Consider the following 27,874-nt stretch of genomic DNA (forward strand, 5'->3'; position numbering starts at 1 on the left):
GACGATAGATAACATATAAATACTCTGTAACTATATAAATTAAACCTCTCTGGGCTTCTACTCAGTCTCTAATAACATTTATACACAACAAGTCCATTGGGGAGCACAAACTAGAAGGGCACAGCCTACTGTGTCTAATACAAATAATAGTATATGTACATTATGATATATTGTTCCTGTACACCCCATGTGAGGGTTGAGAGAGAGAGATCCTCTTCATGATGACATTTTGGGCTCGATTCTCAGAGAGGCTTCATACAGGCTCTCCTCATCCAGCGCTGAACTGCAGTCCAGCAAGTACTTTGCAACCTAAAGCGATGATGAACACAGACAGAGCAGTTTCTTAAAGGTGTCTTTCTCATTTTCAGACTCAACATTTAGAAAAGGAGTCTACTGACAGCATGTTTACCAGTTCTATCAGTTCTGTTGACCTCTGGAAATTAGCCTTTATTCACTCCTTCTTGTTTAAAAACAGCATATTTTTGCTTTTGTGATTTTTGCTAAATGTGGTTTAAAATTAGTGTCTCAAAATGATGTAAACATCTGGAACAAATAATAGAAATGTAAACTTTATATTGTGAATTAACTACTAATGTAATGAGAATAACATCCACTGAGAAAACATTGTATCGTTCTTCCTCTACAATCATGGTCTAGTTATCAAAGAAACACATTATTCAGGTTAATAGATAAAATAAATATGATATTTTTTATGATTTAAACTTGAAGAAATTCACATTTGGCCAATATTGAGTAACGGTAAGGAAAATACCTTTTGCTAAACAACACGTATAATTAGAAAAACTAAAATGATACTGCAAAACTAGTCAAATAATACCTCCAAACTACAACTTAAAGTCTGTTCGAGTATAAAATAAACAGTAAATGACAAACCTGAAGTAATCTCACCTTTGGTTGATAATCAATCTTGTAAGCCGTTTGCTGAAACTGACGTATCTCTCTGATAATGTGAGATATCTGCGGACGAAGTCAATTAAATCATATAAAATTGGTTTGTCCACAATACTTGATGCAGATGCAATACTTGATTTTTTCATCTGACTAAAATAACAAACTACATTAAAGGTACAAAATGTAAGAATTTTGGTTGAAAACAAAAAAAATTATCAACAGGATGTGAAGAACTAACAGTTTTGAAGTTGTGACATCTGTGAACAGATATCAAGTGAAGCGAGCATGCTAACCAGTTAGCCCCAGCCCGGCCCAGCCCAATGCAACCAGATGCACCAAGCCCCCAGTCTGGACCACTAGATGCTAGAGGTTACTCTGGTTACAAGCATATTGTTTTGCGTATGAATTCGACAGCTGGCCAATTCTCACATCTTGCACCTTTAAGTGTTTTGAGACCAGAAACAACATAACGTGCATGTTGTTAAATGTATATCATCACTCTGGTGTTCGTTACCATTCTCATCTTGGAGAAGTTGACCAGGTTGTCCTCGGTGTAGTTGGGCGTCCCCTCCTCGATGAAGGCCAGGTCAGTCAGGTACATTCCCAGGTAGGGAACACAGGGAGGGTCACAGCTGACAAAAGGCAGGACAGATATAGAGATACATCACACAAACATAAAGGAAAATATCTACAACTCCTCCATCACAACGTGTGAGAACAGGAAAGTGACAAGCTTGAGATACTGACTTCTTCAGAGCTTCTCTCAGGTTTTTGAACCGTCCCTCTGATGACACCAGCTTCTGTAACTTGTCGATCACAGTCTTGGTCTGCAAAATGGATCAAGGCCAAACCATTATTGCCAGCAACCATAAATTTGATTGAGACAACTGAACTTCAGTGATTCCTTGAAATAAAACCTGAAAATCTTCTATCAACATGTCCGAAGAGACTGATACCTGCTTGGAGACTTTGAGCCAGGTCTTCTTGAGGCGGAAGATGGAGCTGCGGTTGAGAGAGGACGTGATCTCCAGCATGGCGTTGTAGTTGTGGAGGCAGCGACAGATGTCGGCCACCGCCACCCACTTCTCGATCACCGCTACCCGCATGTTGACATCGTCCCAGTGCAGGATCTCTGTGGCGATTCTGTTGCTGATCTGACAGAAGAAGAGAAAAATAATATAATTATCTATCTATCTATCTATCTATCTATCTATCTATCTATCTATCTATCTATCTATCTTTCTATCTATAATACACATTTATCCCTTTACATACATCGTTGAAATGCTTGGTTGTCTTCATGATGTACGGAGTTCTCTCGTTCTTGTCGTTCTTCATCCAGCCTTGACCAAAAAACTCCCTGTAGAAATAAACATGTTTTTCAAACGATCAATGAGAAAAAACACACCAACATTCAGTGCCTGCCTGCGTTTGTGTGTTTGCACACACGCATGTACATGTGTGTACTCACTCGTACGGGATGACCTTGAAGACCAGGTGGTCCAGCAGTGTGAGCTGCTCGGCTATCTCCAGGGCAGAGTGGCTCTCGAATGGCTCAGTCTTACAGTCCTCCATGGCCTGACACACAGATGCAAACACACACACACACAATGAAAAGCGTTTTAACAACTAAGGCGCAAATCATTTCTACAGCACACCAAATCATTTGAAGTAAGAGTTTTTCTTTTAATACTGAAATAGGCTTTTGTAGTCTGTCTCTCACCGTCTGTGTGATCTCTTCCAGGGTGACCTGGTTGTCTCCAGGGTCCTCCTGAGTGAGAGTCCTACATGCAGAAAGAGAAAAGTGCTGTTATTCGACAGTTTTGTCCACAATTACCATGACCTTAATAGATACAGAAGAGTGCCAAACCTGACCTAGTACACTGGGTATTCATTTTTCTGTTTTGCTCATTTTAGGTTAAGGACACATTTGACGTCATCTCCACAGGCTGGTAATCTTTATCAGCATGCTGCAAGCTGCTAGGTTGTTAGATCACCCTCAGCAAATCTCCATTTCAAGTATTTTAATGGACAATAAAGTTATCTATGTTGCTCAAAAAAAAGGGTGAAGAGTGTCTTCTTTCTGTAGCTCCTCTGCCAGCCTCCACCAGAGCGTACATTTAGGCCAGAACAGAGGTCGATGTACTGTATCTCCAGTTCTCCAGTTGTCAGTACCATGGCTACAGTTGTTAGCGTCATCAATACAGTTGCAGAAACTTTTTTTTGTACAGGGTGCTGACAAACAGATTCGTCATATGACTGTATGTGCGATCAAGCATCAATAACAGAAAACCCGACCTGATAATATTCGCAGCTGCCTTTCTTTCCTGTGTCAGGAGCTCTGGGTCATGCATCACCTCCTCCAGGAAGCCAATTACCCGCATCTTCAGCTCTGTGTTTAGCTCAAAGTCCTGAGGAACAACAGTAGAAGTCATTTCAGAAGTTTTTTTTTTTTTTCTGAAAGGACACAGAAAGATGGAAAGAAACAACAAATGGCAGGAAAAGGTGAAGTGTACCTGCGAGTGTTTGGAGACCCAGTGACGCAGCACATTCAGGACTCTGTTGGTGGCAGCTCTTCTGATGACGAACTCTTTGTCTCCATTCCTCTGGTCTGTGGGGAAACCTGGAGGCAGGTTTAACAAAGTTACGCTCAAACTGAGCTCCAACACCCCAGAGCACCCAGGTATGTGATACTATTATCTTAACCTGCAGACTCACGTCGTCTTTTATTTTGTTTTGTTATTTAAGATATGAATCTACATTTAGTGTTTCTGAGGTCCTCACCAGAATCATATTTGTATTCTCCTTATTTGTTCTTTAATATTTCTTTAAGCATAAACTTGGCATTCAAGAAATTTAAGTCAGGGAATGTTTTTCTCAAGACATGTGGTTTACAGTTAACTTTAAATTATGGCTTGCAATATTCAGAGCAGCAGTCACCTACAATTAAATCAATGAAAGATGTTTTAAAAATGAAAGTTATTATCATATATATATATATATAAAAGGTTGCTTAAATGATGGCATTAAATGGACAGAGAGCTTCTCATTTATAATTTGTTTGGACGCCCCCTGGTGGTCATGCAGTACTCCACTGTTTTAGCTTTGGACCAGTGCTGACTCCACTTGATTTATGTCACAATCTTTTCCCAGAAGTGTGTCTTGATAATCCAAATAGCAGTTTACTGTTTTTTAAAAAAATCATCAATAATCAATTTCATCAATCATTTTTTTATATCGATCATACTAGATTTTAGCCACTGTTTCTGTATTCAGATTCCCTTTTATTTCCAACTTCCAGATGGTCCTTCAAAAAGCCTCTCTGTTGCTCAACAGAAGCGCCATCCCCTCATGCGACTGACCTGTGCTGGCGAGCGACATACGACGGTACTTCTCCTTGGTCGGAGTGCCTTCATTGGCACCAGCGGTGGCGATGGCGAAGGCTGAGGCGGCAGAAAGGGCACTGCGGTTATTGTCCAGCTCCCGGCAAGATGACACCACCATGCCATTGTTGAAGGAAAACAGGGAAAACTCTGCAGGGAGGGAAACAAAACAGAGAGATTTAAAGATTAAAATCCATAATCACTCTTTACTGAATCAGTGAATCGAGAACATGTCTTATTTTCTGACATACACAAATATTACAACCCTCTCGGCGTACAGGATTAGGCTGAAAGGGAAATCAGTTCGGTGATTAAATACATGGTTAGACTATCTGTGTATAATCAAAGTTGCTGACCAGTGGAGGGCAACGGAGAGCTAAAACCGAGCGAGCACAGTGTGTCCTGCAGCTCGTGCAGTGACGGTGTACACTCCACTGTCTCTGCCTCCCTCCCTTCCTCCCTGCCTTCCTCCGTTCAGCCGGGGGCGGTATAGAAGAACATGCACATCGTTGCTAAGGTACAAGGTTTCCTTCCACCTACTCACACAAGGCACTGGCTTCCCTTGTATCCAGCACCGTGGGAAGAGAGCACACTGGGGATGAATTGTGCCTGACTACCTACGGGGTGGATGCTCCCTCTCTGTGCAGTACGGGGAGGGCCGGGAGGCTGTGGGTGGTTTTTATCAAGACCTTATTTGGCTACAGTTACGCTTGTCATTTTCTGAAAAAAAAAAAAAAAAGTTTTCTATACAGTCTACTGTAGCAGGGTTTAATTAGCTCTGTGATGTACTCTTCTCATCTCAACATGTTTGCACTTCTCACATGCACAATCTGATGCTGCTGAATGGTAAAAATGGATCTGATGGTTAAAATCACACTAATGTCTAAAACACTGATACTATTGATTCAAACCGAAAACTGATGCGTACCTACCTCTATTCTGAGACAGCTGCCAGTGTCCCCTGCTTTCTACACATTAAGTAATGATGAATGAAATGTTTATGTGCCTCATGAAAACAATACTTTGACAAATTGTGAAATACGCTCCCTTTCATTTCTCTTTTTGTCGAAGAGTAGAAAATATGAATACCACTCTCATGCCTGTACTGCAAATATTTACCTGCAGCCAGTAGCCGGTAGGCTTAGCTAAGCACAAAGACTGGAAACGGGGAAAACAGTCCGACTGAAATGTAAAAAAAATCTGCCTACCAGCACCTCTGCAAGTTAAAGACTGAACAATAATGTGTGCTTTTATGGCGGGGGTTTGTGCCAAACCTTTTCCTGGCTGTGCACAATACCTTCCTTGAGTCATTGCTGGTGGCACCCAGCCAAGAAATAGTCCAGCTCATAACCCCCATAAAACCAGCATTTCTCGTTATAATACTTAATGTGATCTAATTGTTCATTTATGAGCTTTAGACATGCTAGTATGTGGATTTTGTTACCTCTAGAAAGAGCCAGGCTAGCTTTTTACGCCATTTCCAGTCCTGGCTTTGGTTCATACAAGGGCCAACAAGGGCTCCTCTTAAAGTGATCTGCCCTTTGGAGATCGCTTTGTCCTGGGCACGGGCAACACTATCAATCGCCCTGCTCATGAATAAGAGTATTTCCCAAAATGTCTAATAACTGTTTTAAGCCTGATTGTTCTTCACTGCTGACTCAGTCAGGAAATAACCTGGTGACCGGTGATCTGAAGTCCAACCGGTCTTTCGCTCGACAATTTATCTTTTAAAATCAGCCTGAATTTCAGTTTAACTGCTCATTTCATATTCTCTGGTTTTCTGACAAGTGAAGTCATGAAATCTGCCAGTTGGAATGATTCATTCAAGTGCTCACAGAGGGTGTAACACAAGAAAAGCAGGCCTGTTAAATGTGCTTCATGTTACCAATAGCTTTTGTTAGTGACATGATCTATTATTATTGATTTTATTTTGTCATATTCGCCTTCGCCAAGACGCCCCGCTGGCAAGTACTGTATGTCACTCGCACCGAGCGCTAAGCTTCTGTAGTTTGCCAACTCTTACATTCTCGCCAATTACTTAACAATCCTGCCAACTCATTTGTTTTTATAACTGGTGGATTGGGATTCAAAAGTAGCTCACAAGATGTTCTAAAAGGGTCCCAGATATAAAACAGCTTAAACAGGACAACACTGGGTCCAAACACAACAACGGAGAGACAAATTCAGACCGTACCAGAGTTTTTTGACTTGACGTTCTTGGGTGTCGATGGTGACTTGGGAGGAGACATTTCTGCTTCTATTTCGTCACTCTGAGTTGTCTCCTCGTCACCTTCCTCTCTCACAGACAGATCTGGATTTTAAAAAAAAAAGTGTTTTGCAGTTAAGACAAAAATACAGCAAAGAAGAATTAATGTTGGGTTGAGTGAGCTGGGAAAATGGGCAGAGAGGGCAACAAAAGGTTTATGTGTTCGTCGCTGAAAATCTTGGTCGGTTGAATTTTATAACATTATTAAACAAATTAATAGGATTTTAAAGGATAACTTCACCCAAAAATGAAAATTCGATCATTATCTTGTCACCCCCATGTGAATGGTAAGTCGGGTAAAATTTCGTAATCTACAAAACATTTCCGGAGCTTCACAGCAAAACAGCGTTGAAACAACCGAAGTAGATGAGCACTTTCACCTGACTTTCCATCGGCATGAGGGTGAGTAGATAATCACATGTCCACTTGGTTGTATTGTTGACCCAGACGGTGATTCTGACCTTGCTTGTTGGAGGCAGACTCCTCTGTCTTGCCTTCAGATTTGGCCTCTCCATCGTCGGAGAGTTTGCTGGCCATGGTGCTGGACACATAGAGCTTGTTGATGTCGAGGGTGGTCTTACTGAAGGGTGACATAGTGGAGTGCATGCTTGCATAGCCATTGGGAGAACAGCTGAGTGCGGCCAGGTCCAGGGCTTTGCCCCCTGTGATGATGGGGATGTTGAGCGAAAGCTTGCGACGGCGGTTGGGCGAGGACGTCTTGGTGATGGAGAGAGGAGGAGGGGAGGAGAACTTGCGGCTGGCACGCGGCGACGTGGGTGGCTCGCCGTACAGGAGTTTGTTGTTCTGGCTGCTGGCGAAGAAGAGCTCCAAAGAACTGCAGGAAAGGAGAGGATGAAAGAGAGGAGACAACAGAGGGACGATTGAGAAAGACAGAAGCGCATCTTTCACTACTAACACTTTTGGGGGGATTTTGGGTAATTATTCCCTGTGACCTGAATAGGAGAGAGTGCAGAGGGGAGAAATGGAGACAATGGATGTTCATGGTGCACTTGGTGTCTGTACACAGAAGCAGAGAGGGAACACATTAACCACAGGGCTCTTCGGGAGCTCCTGCCTCTTTTATTTAAGCTACATTGTTTAAGACAGCATCCTCCTTGCACTGAGAGCCACCCCCTCTGAAGGCCTATAAATAGCATGTCAAGTGACAGTGTGGGAGGCACGGGTGCTGCCAACAGCAACCAGCCCAGGGGAGGCCCATAGAGACACGGGGAGAGAGAAACAGAGAGAAAAGGGGAGCCGGATAGAAACGGAGAGGGAAAGTGGGAGAAAGAGACAGAGGTGCAGTGCAGAAAAAAGGAAAGGAAAAAAAAGCAGGGGCATAAACAGCAAGACTGAGAGGGAGGGGGCGAGAGAGGAGCAACATAGTGGATATGGATTCCACCACAGCGAAGGCTGCTGGCTGGGAGTGGGCGAATGGGAAGCCTCCAGCCCTCTGTGGTGTTATAGCTGCAGCCATGTTGTGTCTCCTCGCCTAAATTTGCAAAACAGTAGAAGAAAAAGGAGATGAGGGGAGCAAAGATGGGAATGAGGGAAGGAAGTGTAGGGGAAAGGAGAGGTAGATGAGGGGTGAGTCAAAAAGAGAAAATGAAAAAGACAACGCAAAGCAAAAAAGGAAAAGTGGAGAGTCAAGAGAGGACACAAGTAAAGCAGGAAAGAGGACTGACAAGAGGAGGTAATTTAGCAGGAGAAGAGAGAGGAGTAAGACAAAAAGGAGGGAGGGAGGGAGGGAGGCGGAGGAGAGGAGAGGAGAGGAGAGGAGAGGAGAGGAGAGGAGAGGAGAGGAGAGGAGAGGAGAGGAGAGGAGAGGAGAGGAGAGGAGAGGAGAGGAGAGGAGAGGAGAGGAGAGGAGAGGAGAGCAGGGTCTGGGTGCAAAACACCACCATCAATATTTAATACCGTAGAGTCGCTGCAGATGATGGGAGAAAGGGAGAGAAAGAGGGAGGGAGAGAGGGAGGGAGAAGATGAGGAGAGAGGGAGAGGGTGGGGTCCTGCAGCAGAGTGAAGGGTTGCCATGGTGACAGCGCAGCGGAGAGAAGAACGGTCAGACTTGTGGAAAGAAAAATAAAAGTGAGAGAACGGAAAAGGGTAAAGAGAGGAACGAGAGAGAAGAGGAGGGGTTAGGGAGAGGTGGGCGGACGCAGGACCCAATTAACTGTGATGGTGGACAGAAGACAGAGGGGTGGACGTGTTGGTGTGACCTCTCGCTGCCTCTCCTCCGGTCCCTTCTCACCTGGACGAGGCCATGATAGCATGATGGGCTGCTTACAGACAGTCCACGTGAGAGCAAAGAGGAATCCAGACACCGGGGAAGTCCCACCTTTTCACTGCACCATTACAGCGCTGTTGCTGCATCCTCAGGAGAAAATGTGTGAAAATGATCAAACTTTGTTCCTTTTCCAGTCGTCACAACATACAGAGATCTGCCTCACAGAGATGAATGCAATAAACTGTTTTAGCTCTGCTGTTTGAAGTCGGACACTTTAACAGAAAATATGAAGGGACAGATGAAATTATAAAGTAAAAACACCTCATGAGAACTCTAAAATAACTTAATCACAGTTTTCCTCTGATGCCATGCATTTCATGTCTATTCTCATTAGTGTCCTTGTTGCCTGAAAGGTGCAATACAAATAACCTCGCCATCTATGGCTTCACAATATCCAATACTTATGCAGTTGTTGACTGATGCACCCAGAGTTTGATCACATTTCATTTATCCTCTACGCTCAGATAGTTTGGTTTACTGTAACAAGACTATGAGGATGTTCAGACCTGGTATTACCATCCGTCCTGACTGATCTGATCATAAGCTGAAAGCTTGAAGTCTGTTACTTCACATCACATCTTTTTTACACAAAGAGAGAAGGAACTTAATGTATAGCATTAGCTGAATTTACCAGAAGGCCCAAATACGTAGGAATTTGTCATGGACAACATTTCGCAATGTTTATTAAGTTTCTCCGAACTCAAACACTCATAAAATGGAGTGATATTTAATGGAGCCTGGAGACTTTCTCTACAGGTGACAAAGGGTAAAATCTGTAGAAACAGTGTGATAAAACAGGTGTCAGTAGGATTCATCATCTGGGGACCATGCACGCAAGAGAAAAGATATTTTATTCTGGATGAAGGTGGTGGACCGACTTACTGAACCACTAGCATGGAAAAACAAGTCACATATCAAAGTACAAATGCTTTCATACCTGACAAATGCTGCTAACTGGCATTCAGACAGATATGACCCGTTTTGAACTACAGCTGCAGACGTTCCCAGAATCCACAGGTGTTGAATCAAAATAACACATGCCGGAAGTATGAGGAGAAGAAATTGCATCTCAGTGCAGTAAATTACCAAACAAATAAAACAGTGTGCACACAGGAGTCAGCAGAACAAGACATAAAACGTTAGGTTCACAACAGCTACCTGACATCTTCAACCGCTCTCTGTTAACCTCAACCTCAATCTGGTTAGTACGGACAATTTCGTACCAGCGAGCTCTTAAAATCCCTCATTAAACCTCTTGGAATCAGCTCGGGTCATCACTCACCGTGCAGGGATGGCACTGATGGGCTTCTTGTAGATGGTGATGAGCTTGTCCAGAACTACGTCTGCGCTGGTGAAGACGCGGTAAGAGTGGAGGAAGGTGTTCAGGAAGTCGATGGAGAGGAAGCGCAAGTCGGTCAGCCTCTCCAGCAAGCGCTCCACGCTGGCGTAGCGGATCTGCAGCACCTTGCAGGAGTTCATCATCTTGCTGAAGCGGATGTCGACGTCGTCGCAGTACAAGCTGGTGTCCGACCTGCGTTGGAGTTCAAGTGAGGTTAGGAATGTTAGTCACAGGGATTTAACTCCCCGTACTTATGCAGCCTTCCAGTTTCTATACTGCTGTGGTCATGTGTGGGGTAGTGAGCAGAGCATTAAGGCTGAATACCAGAATACAAATGTGAAATATGTAAACTCCTTCTTCGGAATAGGTTGCACAACCTTTATAACTTTACTAAAAACTGATGCGGACTCTCTGGTAAGTCTTCTCACTGGCCTCTACAGGCTGTAAATGAATCAGGGAACTCCAGGCTGGACCGAGAACACTGAATCATTCAGGGCTCTTGAACAATGCAGGAGATATTGTGTGAGGGTCACTGTTGAGTTACATTCAGGGGGCAAAGATTTTCTAGCAAAGGAGTATACACACAAGCAGAAGGAGATTTTTAATTTATTGTGCTACTAGTCTAATATTTGGGTTTGTGTGTGTTCTTACTTCTTTTGCAAGGGTTGCTAAGACTTGGTTTAAGGGCTACAGGTCGAATTAGGCCATAGTGTCACCGAGGGTCTTGAAGTGAACACACGTGTGAGTTTTCATGTATTTTTTCATATATTTATCAGGGGTGGAAACAAAATTGAGTCACTTAAGTATCATGATTTTAGTCTTTTTTACGATATCCTGGATCGATTCTTTTATTTCCGAATCGATTTTATACAATTTAGTCCCTTAGCTTGATGCTAACACATAATAGGATTTACCATTAATGTGCTAACGGAAATTATGCATGTATACTGTACGTGTATTCCTGCACGGTGTCCAACTCACTTAATCATTTGTGGCACAGAGACTTTACTGTTTTCCTCGAAGGCGTTCATCATCAGACCATTGCAGCGGATGTTGTCAATGCACTGTAAGATAAGGGAAGCAGAGAAAAGGTGCCCTGTGAGTGTAACAAACCATTTGACAGGACAAGTTTCTACTCCTGATGGTCAGAAGCCACAGTGGTTTTCTGTTCTGATCATTTTAATGGCTACGTTCTGTCCTACAGTAAATGTAGATTAGATGTTTCAGTGCTGGCCAGTGCTGGTTATATAAACTGTTCCCCGTCTAATGAAACATACCTGGCTGATGTCGCTTGTCCACGCTGATTTCTCCTGTCGGGATGAAGCCACCAGGATGACAGTGTAAGGCTGGACATCTTTGGGCTCCACCATCACTTTGAAGTCCAGGTGCTCCGTGTCCTGGCCACTCCGCTCCCCTTTGGCTGCAAGGCACAAATTCAACAACCTTCATTTTACAGTGACAAGGAAAAATAAATTCACTGAGAGAAAACACTAGGATAAAAAAGGGGAGCAAACAAGAAAAACTGAAATGACATACGTCACTTTGAGTCATATTTATTAAATAAAACATAGTTGATTTATACATTTAGAAACATTAACCAATCGGTAGGGCCTCAAAAGTGAGAAAAATGCCGTCTCATGAGAGTCTTGCCTGATGAGTTACTGTAGAACGAAGGAAAAATCATCAAGGAGTTGTGTAACAGGGAGTCCTGCTGTGCTTTTTCAGATGGTGTTGCCAATATTGAGACACATTCTAGATATTACCCAACCAGCTCAACATTAAAAATAAAAGTGTTGTGATGGGTAAAGCCTTCCATACTGAGCCAAAGCTGACTGATTCTTACCAGTATCTGCTACACAAAAAAAACCTGCCTTTACACTGTATGAAAGCCCTCTGAAGATTAAATCCCTACATTCATCTGAAGGCAGCAGCAGCAGCAGATATGTGTTTTCCATCCGCAGCCTCTAATTTGTAAAGTGTGGCATGAAAGCACAGCAGTATTATCCACAATGATGCACTGTGGTTACCTTGAATAAATCACGTGCAAACCAACACCACTCAACCAGTCGCTGCTTATGACAACATCTGCCATGTCAAGAAGGCAAATTAACTGAAAAAATGTCATGTCACAACTTTTTTTGCTGCTTAATACAAAAAAGAAACTTGCACGGTTCTCATTTCAGTGACTAATCGACTGAACAAGAGAAGAAGTCTGTCTGATATTACATAATTGAGTCTGATTTAAGGAGACTTTGTTGCTTTTAAGTAACATGCAGGAAAACATTTGAATATACTGTCTTTAGTAACTTACACTCGTCATCTGTCCCCTCTGGCTCCTCCATCAGTGTGCTGTCTATGAGGGAGACCACTCCGTTCTGTGACGGGGGTGAAAGGTCACATACAGCTTGTTACCAGCTAGTAGACAGTGCAGGCTTCTGGATAGTTTTAATAAATCTGGGTCAATGCTATGATTAACAGTTGCTAAACACACAATGTAATCAAGATAAACTAAATGACAAGACTACCTGCTTCTTTGGCGATGGATATTAATAAGTCTTAATTGAACTAGTGGTTTAATTAGTTATTATCAGGTTTAAAGTTAACCATAAATGATTGTGTTGTCATTTTTTTAATATCAGGTCCTCTTGATTACAATCCCGCTGTACCTTAGTGATGTGGAGTTTTCCCCCGGAGCCGCGGGTACAGATGATGAGATGTTTGGAGAAGAGGAAGCACTGTCTCTCGCCTTCTTTCTTCAGAGACAGAGAGCCCAGTCGGCCTCTCGTGATCTTCCCCTTCTCGCTCATAGGCACCTGGATCAGGGAACCTGTGGAGTGTCAGTAACACACACACAAACACAGATGAGATACGCAAACACATCACATCTCTTCGCTCTCAACTTCTGATACCGACACTGACCTTCATCTTATAATTGGTGCCTGGACAGTTAAAAGACAAACTGTATCTGTACATTTTTGGTGTAAATAAGCTTCTAGTAAAAATATATAACAGGCGTGTGTTAATCAGGCGTCAGTAATCAATTCATTTGTTCACATGTCTGCAGAGATGGAGGAAGATGCTGAATATCTGGGCCAGATCACATGTGAAGCATCCCAACAGGAGAGATGTGTGAGGACGGCGTTTTATGCATGCTGAAGGATAATATTTGACATCAGAGTACACATCTGTGCTGTGACGATGCAACTCACTCATGCAACAGTTTCCATGAGGACACCGTCACATGACTCCAAATGTTTTTAATGTACTTTTTCTTCTGTAACAAGCCTGTGTAAGGGTTTACAATTGGAAATTCAGTTACTACATTATAGGTACTAATCTCAGTAACGCTCCGTCACTTTGATATTTGGGGTTTGGCTTGTTCGCCGCGTTACAGGAGTTAGATGGTGGGTCGATTATCAGTTTGATCTATCTGCATTATGTGAAGTTTTCAGAACATATAAAAACAAATCTTAAATATTGAATCTGAAAACTGAAGTGACAATATTGAGTCACCATTTTCTTTTAGCACTGTTGTCAGCTCAGCCATGAGGTGTGTATTGGAGGCAGGATATGAAACAGTAAACTTCACTGGACATGTAATTATTATAAATTACCCCAAGTAAAAAAAAAAGTTGTCATATTGGCTCATACCAGACAACATGTACAGCGCTGACATATGTCTGATAGGCTAATATCAGCCAATAATATCCACCAACCGATATATCGGTCGGGCTCGGACACAGTAAGTTACTTCCTCATTAAAAACATATTAAAAGACCGCGACAGCCTTATAAACAATCATAATGTGACAACTCTGCTGTTAATTATAGACTGCTGAGATATTATCCTTACATGTACTGTAGATTGTGTTTTGTGTTTTTGCTAACCGTAAAGTTAGCAAACAAATCAATATAAAACTCAGCGTTCATGATTTAAAATTCATTGGGAATTTGTGTTGTTACTGTCAGTGTGTTAATGTGACCACAAAACAACAACTTACCCTGCCTAACGAACGTCTGACTGGTGTCCAGCAGCACTTCACAACCCTCCACAATCATCCGCTCGATAGCCAAGTTCTTCCTGATGTTCTCAGTCTCACTCACCTCATCATGCATGATTCTGGAAGGACAAAAAAATAATACTCGTATATGAATCCAGATACTTCACAGACTCACACAACATGTTTAGTTGAGAGTAGAGTTTCTTTGAGTTGTAGCACATACTGTAGTATAACATGCAACACATTTTCAGTTGCTCGATTGGCTGATTGATCTACCTGGAAAGTTCCTCCAGTTTTGACTTGGCGTAGTCCAAACTGTTTCTCTCCACGTGCTCATGCGGGGTGTGAGCCAGCAACTCGTGCAACGTCAGGATGTAACGAGGAATCTGACGGAGAAACAGAGAGAGAGACGTTTGAACCACTTATTGAAATGAGTATCTTTAATCCTTCTGAGTTAAAACACAGGCATGAAAGTTTGAAAGGTCGAGAAGGGTCGAGCATCGTCACTCGAACGGCCTTCGACTGGTAATGACTCGGACAGTCATAGAGTCGGTCCACAGTTTGTCTGACAAGCATAAAGATTAAACGTGTCTTTTGTTCACTTTCACTTGAAACATTCAACATGTCCAATAAATATTCCACAAAACACTACTGTGTATTTCCTTTATCACCTTAACATCTATTTTTATGTCTCCGCTTCGAGCGGATCGGCATCGTTGTTCTGTTGTTGAAGGGGCTTTGAAAACCTCAGACCAGGTTTAACAGGTAAACACAGACTGTTGTGAAAGAGTGTGACTTTTACAGTTCGACGCTATAACATCCGAGGTAACATCTCACAATGGTCCATTTTTTTAAAACGTACAGTATAATTATATATTTTCAGTCTTAAAAAATACTTATGGCCTCCTAATGGAGACGTTGTAACTTAAGATCACAGTTTTCATATTTTATCCGGACCGTAACTGCTGCATGACTGACCTGATTATGATGAATTTTGATAAAATTATGTTTAAATGCTTCACCTGTTACCTTAACGGGGGAGCTGCGATCAACAACCGTCATTTTTATACTTATATGCCATTTTCCGGAAATCATTGGTCGACTTTAGACCAAACCAGAATGAATGTGTTTAACTTTGAAAGATCGTAAACCTCGCTGCATAAAGACAACAAACAAATACGGATGAAATTACGAGCTATACGGGCGTGAGGCTTTATATTAAAGTCTATTTCAAAAACTAAAAAAGGAAGGTACTTTATGGATACGTGCTGAAAAACATGTAACTTACATGCTGAACAAATGCCACCGACTAAGTTATAAAACTATGTGTGAATTGTGTAATGACACTCCAGTCCTCTCCACTGTAACCGTGTTGCTTTACCTGAAACATGGGGTAAGTGAGAAATGTCTCCAGCGTCCTCTCCTCACAGTCGGGCTTGGCCTCATACTGCTTCAGCAGCTTGTCGAAGTCTCGGTTCTGTTTGCAGTGAGCCAGGATCTGCAGGCTGTACTGGTGGTTCCTCACAAACTCCTGGTAGATGTTCAGCATTGGCAGCAAGATGTCAAACAGGTCGGCTGTAAAGAGAGGAAGACATCTTCAGGAATATACACGTCTCATTAAATTTGTTTCCCTGTGCATTAATCATAAAGTATTTTATCTAACAAATATAACGCATGAAGACAAAAACAACCAGGGAGCATGAGGTAATACAGGGGTCCCCAAACAATACTACTGTATTGAACTGTATGGGTGACTGAGGTGTTGTCTCGGTCTCTCTTACCCAGCACCAGTGTCGGCCAACTGGCTATCCTGGCCTTGAGTCCCTGGTAGAAGATCTGATGGAGGAACATGATGGTCTCACTAATAAAACAAATAAGCAAAATGGCGGTCATGAGCGATTGTCTCTCTCTCTCTCTCCTGTTCACAAGTGTCGGCTGTTCCCACTGTGCCGAGTCACACCACTATCACAACCAGTCTCCAGTCTCACCACCAGCCACCTGTTAAGAAAGATGCTGCTGACATCGTCGTGCGTGATGGGCGGCTTCTTGGAGCTGGCAGCCATGCGGAGCGGCCGCAGGAAGTTGTTGACCAGGATGTGGAGCTGCTGGACGTATTCGGCCTCGGCCTCCAGCATGCTGAACACCACCTGGTTCCTCTTCCGCATGCTTTCGGCGTGAGGTGAACGGATGTAGTCCTGGATGATGGTTTTCCACTTTCTGCGGCAAATCCAGCCTCGCAGGAAACTCTGGACCTGTGATTACAAAGGTAAGCGCACAAAAGTTAAGCTAGCTAAGCTACTGTATGTTTATGTGTGTGTTAGCATGCTTGCATATTTTCTGAGGTAATCCAGCAGGTTTCAGAAGGTTTTTACTAGCATGACAAGAGGGAAAATTAAAAGTATTTAGTCCTTCAGCTAAACTACAACTACAAATATTTCAAGCTAAAACAACATATTTGATGGCCCATTATCTACCATTATGCAACAGCTAATGTTAGCATACATTAGCTAGTGTTATATAAATTATTCCAAGATGTGTGTTGATATTGAGAGTTAATTTACAGCTTTCCTATTATATCATGTAACACTATCAAACGGTAATGTTAGCGAGGAACTGGTTAAATGCTAACGTTAGCTGTTGTCAAACAGGGGCTTATTGTTAGATAGCGACAACCTGTCACTGTCACATAATGTTAACCAAAGAAAAAGCTACTGTGAGACGGAGCAAAACTTTAATGCTAGTAAAAGTTTTCAAGTCAGAAGCTAATGTTTGTCACCGCTACGAAGCCAAGCTAAAGCTAGCTCAGGTTACTGTAATAGCAACTAGAGAATTCATAGTGTTTATTAAAAAAAAAAAAATGCATCTATTTATTTTTTGGGTCACTTTGGGGCAGCACAACAAGCTCTTAATGACACATTAATCCCTTATGCAGTTGCAATGGAGTACGTGCTTGCAAACGGTGGCCTGTTTACACATCCTGCAGACAGCAGCATCTACTTGTAGTTGCATTTTCTGCTGACCAACAGCCTGTTTGACTCTCCTTTTAGCTCTGTTTTGGTCTCCAACAACCCTCTTCCTCTTTAGTTAATAGATGTTCGAGCTAGTTGCTAACCTTGATGCTGTTTATTAGTGAAAAAAGTTGTTTCATCGCCACAGCCTTACAGTAAGGGGCTTTCCAAAACTTTCAAAACTCCAAGCTTTATTAAGGAGGCAGCAGCTTCAGTAGAGCCGAAGACAGAGCACGCTAGTGGACGAGGAGCTCCCTGCTTTAAATGCAAGTGTGAGCTTCCCTGAATAAATGAAGGTTAAAAATAAAACCTGCAGGTGCCCAGAGATGATGTAGTGTTGTTTCAGGAACTATACGTATCCCTGAGCAGATCAAACTCTTCCTATACCCTTTTTTACTTCAGTTTTGCTCTTTGCATTACTTCAGTTTTTCTTGACAAGAAAAGTCCAGCTTTTTCCTTTCCTTGACCTCACCTTCTTGATCTTCTTGATCTCTGTGTCATCTTCACTGGGAGGCACCTCTGGATTCGACTGGATCTTCTCATTGTCCTTGAGCAGTCCAGCGATCTGAAATCCAACACGAATCAGACATTGCATTGGCTGAGTGGGCTCATACTGTACGCAGCTAAAATCCTACTCATGAACTTGGTCACGTCATATTCTCTCTCCCTCTCTGTGTGTGTTTTATTACGATTATGAATGTCTTATTCAATGTTTTTATTTGGTTTTTGTTCAACTTCGTTACCATCCATTAGCTGGTTCCAAAGACTCTGTAAACAAACTGTACCAGCTGCATCAAAATGTTTCCTTTCAATACTGTTTTTTCATTTTCATCATGAAACGATGTATGAATAAGAATAAACACCTTTTTAATAAAGCACTTAAATAAAACAACCCAAAATCCATTACTACGACACGTTTTAGCCATGAAAAGTGAGACGTTGTTGATTATCATTTTTGGTGCAGACTGCAGCATCGCCTACAATAGAAGCCGATTCATGCATATTGAAAACATCCAATTGAATTGGAGCTATCCATTAGCACATTAAAGAGAAATGCATTTGATCTAGTTCAGACTGAATAATGAGAATACAAAACACTCAGCAGTATCGCAGAGTCTCTAACAAGGACATCCCGGGGGCGCTGCGAGCTGCGACGCTTGCCATGAACTCACAGAACTGTGGTTTGTAATCTGGGTCGTGACCTTTGTCCTGTGCCCCCATTTCTGTCTTTAAACAATGTGTCCGACTACTTTCGCTTCCATCTCTTCACTCTCCGTCTCCACTCAGTGCCGTGCAGTAAGACAAAACACACACACAGGTATTACTAGAATGAAATTTCATGGCGAGTTACCTCTGATTTTAGCCGCTCTATCTCGATTTCCCCATCCTCTATCTGTTGTCGAAGTTGCTTGGCAACCGTTTTCTCCGTCTCCACTATTTGGAGTAGATGGAGATACTTCTGCATGAGGGTCTCATGCTCTGTAGCCAGGTTCCTGTAACTAAACACACACACAGACACTGTAAGGACCTCATTAACGCATGTTTCATGGGCTCTCCATGGATTTATCAAAGCACAAGCAGACCTCTGTTCAGCATGTGTTTGAACCACGGACCCCACGTCCGCACAGAGCGCAGGCACTTACGCAACCGATTCTTCAAATACTTGCAGGCTTAGCAAACCACGTGTAAAGGCTGGTTCTGCATGAGCAATAATTCTGTGCATTGTCCAGTTCAACAAAGGGTTTCAGTCTGATTTGATTCAACAAAGCAACACTGCTTGTTAAACTGGAATCGTTCTGACAGAAATAAGTGCTGAAAAAGAAAATCAAAGCATCAGAATATCATAAAAAAGCAATATGATTATATGTAAATACAGATTTTTCATTGCCCTGCTGTGTATTACATGCTCACAGGCCAACTTACTCCTGTACAGTAAGTGCTGCTGCCTCAACCGAGCACTAATCAATGTAATCTTCAATGAGTCTAATCAATTGACCTTTCGCCATACAAATGCACACTGCTGACATTTACAGTGATTGTATCGCTCGGCCTTCATGACCCTCTTTTGTCTCTGAATCTTAAAGGCGCATTTCACTCATTATAAACCTCCATGAATCAAGTCTAATAATAATACTCTCTTTATTATATTTCTAATTCTATTAGAGCTTTCTAAACTTTAACAATAATTGAAGGGAATCTACACAATAATCCAGTGGAGGCTAATCTTAAAAGAGTCTGACAGGGCTTTCACACCAAAAGGGCAAGTTCGACATTAAACAGAGCAAGGCCATTATTCCCAATGAGAAGAGCGTCTGCGCTCTCTCAGGAAGCCGCACAAGCCATAGTACGTTCATTTTCCGTCAGGTTGTGCAGCAAGGATTCAATTAAGTTAAACCTTGACCCCAAATACACTGACCTCTACATGGTGTATTGACATTGGCATTGACAGAAAGTGGAAATGTTAACGGTGATTTACAGTCGAGTTTGTGAATCTCTGAATTGTCAAACTTCTGTAACTCTGCTCTCCAACCAGGAGTTACTCTGGCAGAATACATCAGAGAGGACATGGATACCAGATAATCAAATTAATGTTGTGATTCTGATGTAGTTTTTAGCTTAAAACCAGCCTACTTGTTCTTACTTGTTTGGTCTGAAACCGCCATTAATGAGTGAAATAGACTTTAATGACACTTTTAAAGCAACACAAATTCAATTTGTCCAATACTCTGGTTCTTTTAAAGTGCCTCTTGCTAGCATGCTTAACATTTTCGTACGCAGCGTGCAAACATGCTAAACTAAGAGGACTTAGTGGACTTTGATATCTATCAGGTTGTAATAAGTTAAAGGGACAATATGTAAAAATTTCCCACCTATCAAATTCATATTCAAAACAAACAGGGGGTAGGCTTATATCACCAGAGTATCCACTAACTGCTGCTAACTGTAGCTGCTCTTAGCTAGTAGGCCATGCAGCTAGCGGTTCAGACTCGGAGATCAGGGACCAGGGGGGTGTTACTGTTTACGCCACTAGCACACAAGGTTTGGACCAGGAATAGCCGCGGCTAGCTGGTTGGCATGCTAACTTCAGTAGATTTCTCTTCATCACACATTTTTTATTCACATTCTGCTGATAATTGTAGTTATTTTTCAAATAATTCTTACACATAGCCCCTTTAAAAATACTGTAATTGACCATTTAAATGACGGTCTCTCTCCTCAGAACGTCCTCATCTGAATGTGTGTATGTAGGTGACAGGTCATGTGTTAGAGGTACCTGGCCTGTGTGATGGCAGCCACCCACTCGTCACAGTCCTTGACGTCCTCTGTGCGCAGCTCCAGAGCCTTCTGGTTGTCATGATTGAACGTGACGGTGAAGTAATACTGGAAAACGACATCATAGAAAGAGTCAAATATTTGTTCAGCATGTAATGAGACAATGAGATTTATATTCAAGGGGTTTCAAAGTAAAAGATGGAGACGGTTTCCTTTGTGACCTATCAAAGGGGAAACCTCGTCATCATTGACTGGCTTTTTCTCAAATCTACATTTCGCTGAAGACTGAAGTTGTACGTAGGCACACATGCGTGTCCATGTGTGAGTGAGAGGAAGAGAGAGATCCTGAGGGAAAGGTCTTGAGAGATTCATTATAAAGCCTTCTGTGCATTGAGCCTGTAACCTGGCAACTCACCTCTGAATTGGTGGAAGCCTCTCGACTGACGCGGTGTTTTGTTGAGTTTTGTTTGGCTTTGTCCTGGTGATTTGGCTGCATTTTAGTGACACAAACACCTCTGGGTCCTCACCCCTTTTTACTCCCTCACCAATTATCTCCAGTGGCCCGACAGCCTTAAAGGCTCCGTTATGGCAATTATGGCAAATGCGAGTGGAATTGTTTTCTAATAGGCTTATCAGATAAAAATCCTCAAATCAACAAAGTGGTGGTCATTGTGATAATAGTACAGAGAGCTTGTTTGTGGTAGAAAGGCATCACATTATATAACACTGATGCATTGTAAATAGACCCCCACAAATCCAATATATTGGATTTTTTATCCCTCCCAAATGCCAAGAGCAAATCATTTGTGAAGGGGAGTAATGTTCCATATTTCCTGATGAGCAGCAGAATGGGCCTTTGTCAATAATGTGCTTCCCATCTCCCGCTTCCTGTGATCTGGTGTGTCAAGCCTTTTAGGCAGCTATATTTAGCTCCACGTCACTACATTTTTTGCCACAGAGACATTATCTCTCGGTAAGTGAGACAACGTAGCCCGTAGTAAATCCTTGTTTAAACTCTGCAGAAAAAAAACACTGAAATTCATCAGGAACGGAGGAGAAAAGATTAAACACGTTTACTTTATGTAATAATGATGATGAGGATGGCTTCTAATTACTAAACGTCTGATCACATTTATCTCTCAAAACCTTTTTTGATCCAGTTTTATTTTTATAGATATGATTTTTCAAGGATGTTTTTAATAGCACAGCATTGTTAATTTATTTTTTTTACTTTTTTGCTGTTACATATTGACTATAAACAGCCATTTGCAGCTACCTCACTGTTCTGTTTCTGATCATAGAGACCTAAGCTCCACTTTTACAACTCCGAAACCTACTTGGTTTGGGTGACCCCTATCGTGAAACTGTCTGTTCACCACTCTAGATGAATGCGCTATAGCCTGCATCTAATCTAAACACCCGATACTCCTTCAGTGCATCATCCTCTGAACACCAGAGGGGAACGCCTGCAACACGCCAGCTCTTAACACAAGCGATCATCTCACATCGCATTCGGTATTCAACTCGCTGCTTCAGGCTGCAGCTGACGATACACGTGGACTATCGTTGTTTGTGAAAATCTTGATATTGATTTGGGGAAATGACATGGCTGGCTAGCTACAGCTAGTCTTGTTGTTAAACATACTGTGAAATTATATTTACTGTTTGTCAACTGTACACAATGTTTTTGACTTTGAACCTTGCTAGGATAACGTTAGATGAGTCGTATCTGAGGTCCGTCCTATTGACTGGAGTAATGAACATTTCCATTAGATAAGACCCTACAAACCTCGGATGGTGATGATGCTTCAGATATTAGTCAAACTCTCAGTTGTTGCCATGGAGTTGTTTATTGTGAAAACTTCATATTTTGATTGCAAAACGAATGAAAATAAGTAAAAAATCAATTGTTTTTCTTAGGTTTAAGCAGGACATGCCCTCTGAGGCGGTAGTGGTATCTGTGGAGGCAACCGTCGTCCATTCCTGCTAATGGACACCTCATCAAGTATTAACCCTTACATGTTTGAGAGTCTGCAACAAAAAGTGATGCTTGCCTTCTAATAAGACTGTAAAACACAGTTTAATATAATGGATTTTGATATACTCTATACCTCTAAATTAGTGCTGACAGTACTTCTTTTACAGCACTAACCCTCCTACATCCAGTCTATTTGGATATCTGTCATTGGAGTTTTATAACAGTTGGTTCATCAGAGGTGAATGTCTAAAAAATAAAAAATAAATGTGACTAAGACATAACATACTGTATATTTCTGTCTTTGTGGATGATTTCTGAATGACCCATTTAACATATAAAACATGTTTTTTTTCTTATTTGGAGTAATAGAAATGCTTTATGGTAATTTCCATATTATCATCTTCACTGAAACACTTCTACACTACCACTTCAATACTTTTCTACACATAAGTTAGAGAAGAAAAGATTAAAAAAAATGTTGCTGAACGTTGAAATTGAACAGACACTCTTTCAAGACAATTGGAAATATATTAGGCATATTGATACTCCACAGTGCAAAAGCTATAATAGACTGCTAGATGCATGGAGACATTCATTCAATCAATACAAGTCTTTGATCCACTTGTTCTGGTATTGTCTTGTCTATTGTTAAAAATGATTACTTGAAAGTGGCCACAGTCCTGCTGATTATATGAATAAAAACTGCTTACTGTAAAACCAACACTGCACGATACTATACAGTCCTGAACTGTAGATTCAGAGGAAAAACGTGTTCGCATAAATAAAACAAATAAAACTTCTCCCCCACCCCCACCTCCACCACCACCACCACCCAAGACGACCCACATCCCATTTCTCACATGCCCGTTATTTGCTGTACTCGCTAAGTGAAGCACAGCGCCGAGGCATGTTGTTGCACATTTCGTCGGCCCCTTCAAATGCACTTTTTCAGATGCAAATAGGGGTTGCCATAGTAACTGTGGGCTTAAACGTAACTCGCCTTTCTAAATGGGGAATAAGAACATTTAAAAAGTAGAACACTCCACAGAATACAATGAGAAACGCAGAGACAGACGGAGCGGGAGGGGAGAGAAAGATCTTCTGCCTTTTTTGACGAGTGAGGGCTATAAAAAGCGCTGTAGCCCTGCAAGGTGGCAGTTGGCTTGGCATCTATTCGCTGCATTGTCCCTCTCCCTGTCACACACAGATAAGATCCAGCACTCGCCCCGGCCATTCCTCCCCGCAGCTCTGTCACACACACACACAGAACGGCACTAACACCCCGCAACAGAAATGTGGAATCTGCTGTAATCTGCGTATGTAGCAGGTTTAATGTTGGAAGAATCTACAGTAGCGTCGCCTCAGTTGACCTCTGCAGTCTGCTCATTGACTCAAGTGTCGCTCTTTGTTTTTTCCAGAGTGGGGAAAGTGAAAAAGGAAATCTGTATGCCCTCAGACACCTGGAGCATCGATTACTCTTTCTGTCCTCATTTCACCTTTTATAGATTGACATCGGCGTATGCAGAGAGGCAAATATAGACCTCGAGCCTGCATGCACAAGAGTCCCACAACACGCACGGACACACGGACGCGTGCAGGATCCACGGCGCACGCACAAAGCACGCACTGCAAGTCCAAATTTTTATTTACGTACGTGTGCACATCTGATACAATGAAATTCGACGCCCCCGCACAAATACCAGAAAACAGAGAGAATTTATTCCTGACACATATTATGTAAAGGAACACGTGCTGAACAGAAGACTGTGTTATGCTAATTGAAGGCTTTCAAATTCATTTAATTCACTGTTGAAATAAATTCACCGGAGCAGCCTGCATGAACAGCTGTCATCGGAGATGTCACTCAGTCCATATTTCATCCCCCGAACAAAGCGTGTCTCTTGTCCTGACATGGTTTTTAAAGGAGATAGGAGCTTTACAGTGAGCAAAGTTTAATAGTTCAGTCCTCCAAAAGCAGCCCATATGGCTCATATGAGCTGCTACATAAAGTTAAACCCTGGTTAGCGTCAGGCAACTAAAACTACTTGGTGACAAATAAAAAAGAAGAAGAAAAACTCTCCGTAGCTACTTTAGTGGACGATAAAAGTTCACATGGCTGCAAGATATCTCATCTCATGAAACAAGTTCTTTGTCCTGCTGAGGATGGTAACCTCAGCAGTTGTCTAGGGTAAAAAAACAACAACATGCATTCACTTATTCTGAATTATCTCAATTCTGCTGGTCCCTCGTAGTGACACTGATAAGAATCGCGACAGCTCTGCCAACAACGAGCAGAGGGCAACTGTGTGAAGAACATGACGTGACAGCAGAGTTCAGCACCGTGGACAGCGACATCAGGTACAGCTGATGGAAACAGCCACATAACTGCAGGAACCAGCGTACAACAGTCACTCATAATGAATGTACACTGCAGCTATCCTTTGTTTGTCTGAAGACGACTCATCCCCAGAGGTTTTACAGTAAAATATAAATATTATAACTCAGGATTGTGATTCTTAAGAGAGCCCAACCGATACTCGATTTTTGGGGCTTATGCCAATACCGTGATAGGAAGTAAGATTCCGATATCGATATATTTAGGTCGATATACACACATTTTTTTGCAGCGATCCCTCAAATTTTGTTATCAAACACTTACAATTTTACAGTTTAGCAACAAAATGTATTGTCTAAAATGACATCTGTGCGCTAGAATGGTAAACTTGCTGGGAATTTGAGATTTATAAATGATCCAAAGCATCTTTATCTGTAAAATTATTTCTAAGAGTTTTCATATCTGCACCGGGGCTGCACAATATATTGCTTCAGCATCGACGTCGCCAGGTGTCGCCATTAGTGACATTGCAGGATGTGCAATGTAGATTACGGCAAATTAACTCAAAAGATGTCACACTACAACTTTTTACAGCTTGATACAAAAGGAAAATATCGTGCAGCCCTGATCTGCACTTATCGGTCAACATATACGCCGATACTGATATCTGTGATAGGCAAAATATCGGAGGATAATATCGTCTGACCAAGCCAACTTAAAACCAAACAACCTACAGTCAGACATTTTCATCAACAGATTTTCTGGAGGTAATTCTGTACAGCTTTTCTTCCAGTAGAGTCAAGAATTGTAGAGTTTTCTTAGCCGTACCTGCAGGCACCCATATTAGTTTTTTTTTCTCATGTGTGATCTGAAAAATACTCCATAGGGTGCCCTAGTGGCATTGGGGTTAAGGGGTTAGAGCCCTGATCATGAACCCTATCATCCCTGTTCCAGTATGACCGGGGAACTTTGCAGCAGTGCCTAAAAATATCTTTTAAAAGAGACAAATAAAAATGTTGTTGCCTTTCATTTGTTGCATCAGTTCTGTCGCTGTACTGTAAAAGTGAAACAGTCTGCGAGGCCTAAAGTCCAACGACAACTTTCATATTAACGTTCAGAATTGCTCTCATCCGGCGAGTGGAAAAAAAAAACCGACCACCTGTTTGCCTCATAAACAAAGATTATGATGAGCGAACAGATAAGATGACCCACCGCTGTGACTTCTGACTTCAGCTCTTTTATGAGCTCTGCTGCAGGGGGAGGCAGAAGCGACTGCAGCTGGCGGAGCAGATTTTCAGAAGGTGACTGCAGTCATGGCTCGCTCACAGCAGCTTGACCACTTCTCTGCCTCTTTTAATGCTTTTACGCCACAAGGTTTATTTCTTCCAGCAGCAGCAGCAGCAGCAGCAGCCTCCCTAACCCCTCCAAACTGAGGCTGGAAGGCTTTCACTGAGATTATTTCTGACTGTCACACTGGCATAAAAAAAAAATTAAAAAAACACACACACACACATAACAAGAGTGGAGATTGTTGAGCCCTCACACATGTTAATCCATGGCCCGGGGAATTAAAACGAATGAGGGGGGGGTGAACTGAGAAACAAAAGCAAATGCTGGGACATTTATTTATTTATTTATTTATTATTTGGGTTTTCATTCATGGCTGTCGTTAACAACCCCGTGATAATGAGACGAGCCGCTGTGAACCGGTGGAGACGCAGTTGCCAAGGTAGGATGCTATTAATATCAAGACAAGGAATTAAATCAATACGTCAAAAACCACAAGGAAGGGGGCAGCTCTCCTCCGCAAGATGGCAACCTGCAAAGTTTTGGGATGCTGCTTTTAAGTTTGCTCCCCACAACAAGAGCTGCGATGTCTAAAAATACAGCCTCTTACATAAAAAAAAAAAAAAAAAAAAAAACACAACGTGCTGCAACAAATGTCCTGATGGGGAAAAGAAACTAGTTTTTTTTCTGGCAAAGTTTTGCGCACAGAAATCGCGCAAGGCTTGAGTGTAGATTTCTGCGTTTTGGTTGCGTTTGATGCGTTTTACCTCTGATGCGGGCTGCGCTGCTATTTTAGTGCAGAATCGAGACAATCAATCAGTTGGGATGACGCCATTACGTAACACCCAGCGTCAAGTGAACATCTCCGGGACATTGTTTGCGTGATAAATAGGGATAAAAACAGCAACTGTGTCGTTGGGAACGCATTTGTGCTGCGTACACAGAAACACCTCCTCTCATCAATGTGAGACAAAAACAAGTTTGACGAGTGTGCGTGTGACTGGCTCGACTCGACGGGAGCTCGTGTTCACATCTTACCTGCTTCTCTAAGCATTCCTTCGCTGACAGAGACGGTTTCGGTGACGGTGCCCTGTCACAAACGCATCCCTCCAACAGGTACAGTCCGGAGGGGCGTGAGCTGGAGTCGTTCTCGAAATAAAACAGCATATTCTGCAACAAAGCGAACCACTTTGAATGCCATTTTGTGTTGTCTGAGCTTTTCTTGCTCAGGCAGCCTCGCCTCGTCCCGTCCTTCTTCGCCAAAACAGCCAGATAGGTGATGTGGCCGTCATTGAGTCGCATCCCTTTCTGCATGTTGGCGGCGAGGAGGAGAGCAATCTGCGGGGATCGCCTGCGGGATTCTTACATGTTCTTCTCCTCAGCGCCTCCGGAACACAGTGAGACTTGGTGGGCAGCAGCCCACTCCTGTGTGCCCATCCACAGTTGCCACACTAATGTCGTAGGAAAAGAAGAAGAAGTAGAAGAAGAAGAAAAGGAAGAGGATGAAGAAGAAGAAGGAGAGGTTGCGCGTAAAGAGTCAAAGTTACGCATTCAGCTGCACAGATCCCGGGCTGCGGACTTTGCCACAGCGAACCCCGCCGCCGTCTCTGAGAAGCCTCCTGTTCCTCATGAGCTCGAGCCGCTCATGATGAGGACTGAGGTGACCCCGTGCACAGCCTACACACGCGCACACACAGCATCCTGCTCTCACAGAGGGAGGAAGCGCAGTCACGTGACCCATCCCCTCCCCACCCCCCCACCAACACCTTGGACAGAAACTCACAGGGAGAGAGACCCCCCCACACA

General features: G+C 42.5%; 1 protein-coding gene across 2 annotated transcripts; it reads right to left on the bottom strand.

Annotated features, from left to right (window-relative positions):
- Positions 1-216: 216 nt before the first annotated feature.
- LOC140994756 (ras-specific guanine nucleotide-releasing factor 1-like) lies at positions 217-27,382 on the bottom strand. Of its 2 annotated transcripts, none has more exons than XM_073464527.1 (27): positions 27,107-27,382; positions 20,470-20,576; positions 18,547-18,694; positions 17,668-17,760; positions 16,186-16,439; positions 15,969-16,048; positions 15,569-15,762; positions 14,464-14,573; positions 14,188-14,306; positions 12,854-13,014; positions 12,499-12,562; positions 11,465-11,607; positions 11,169-11,251; positions 10,131-10,379; positions 7,023-7,396; positions 6,485-6,606; positions 4,275-4,443; positions 3,429-3,535; positions 3,211-3,323; positions 2,636-2,696; positions 2,384-2,490; positions 2,188-2,272; positions 1,869-2,066; positions 1,660-1,739; positions 1,427-1,544; positions 910-978; positions 217-309 (listed from the first exon to the last, which is right to left on the bottom strand). In XM_073464527.1, the coding sequence occupies exons 1-27, from the start codon at positions 27,380-27,382 to the stop codon at positions 217-219; spliced, it is 3,777 nt and encodes a 1,258-aa protein (XP_073320628.1). The 2 variants fall into 2 exon arrangements, with proteins under 2 accessions (XP_073320628.1, XP_073320627.1); XM_073464526.1 differs by having other exon boundaries at positions 12,499-12,591; positions 12,841-13,014.
- Between the last annotated feature and the right edge of the window lie 492 nt (positions 27,383-27,874).

Source organism: Pagrus major, chromosome 4 (genome assembly GCF_040436345.1).
Source record: "Pagrus major chromosome 4, Pma_NU_1.0".
Lineage (NCBI taxonomy): Eukaryota > Metazoa > Chordata > Actinopteri > Spariformes > Sparidae > Pagrus > Pagrus major.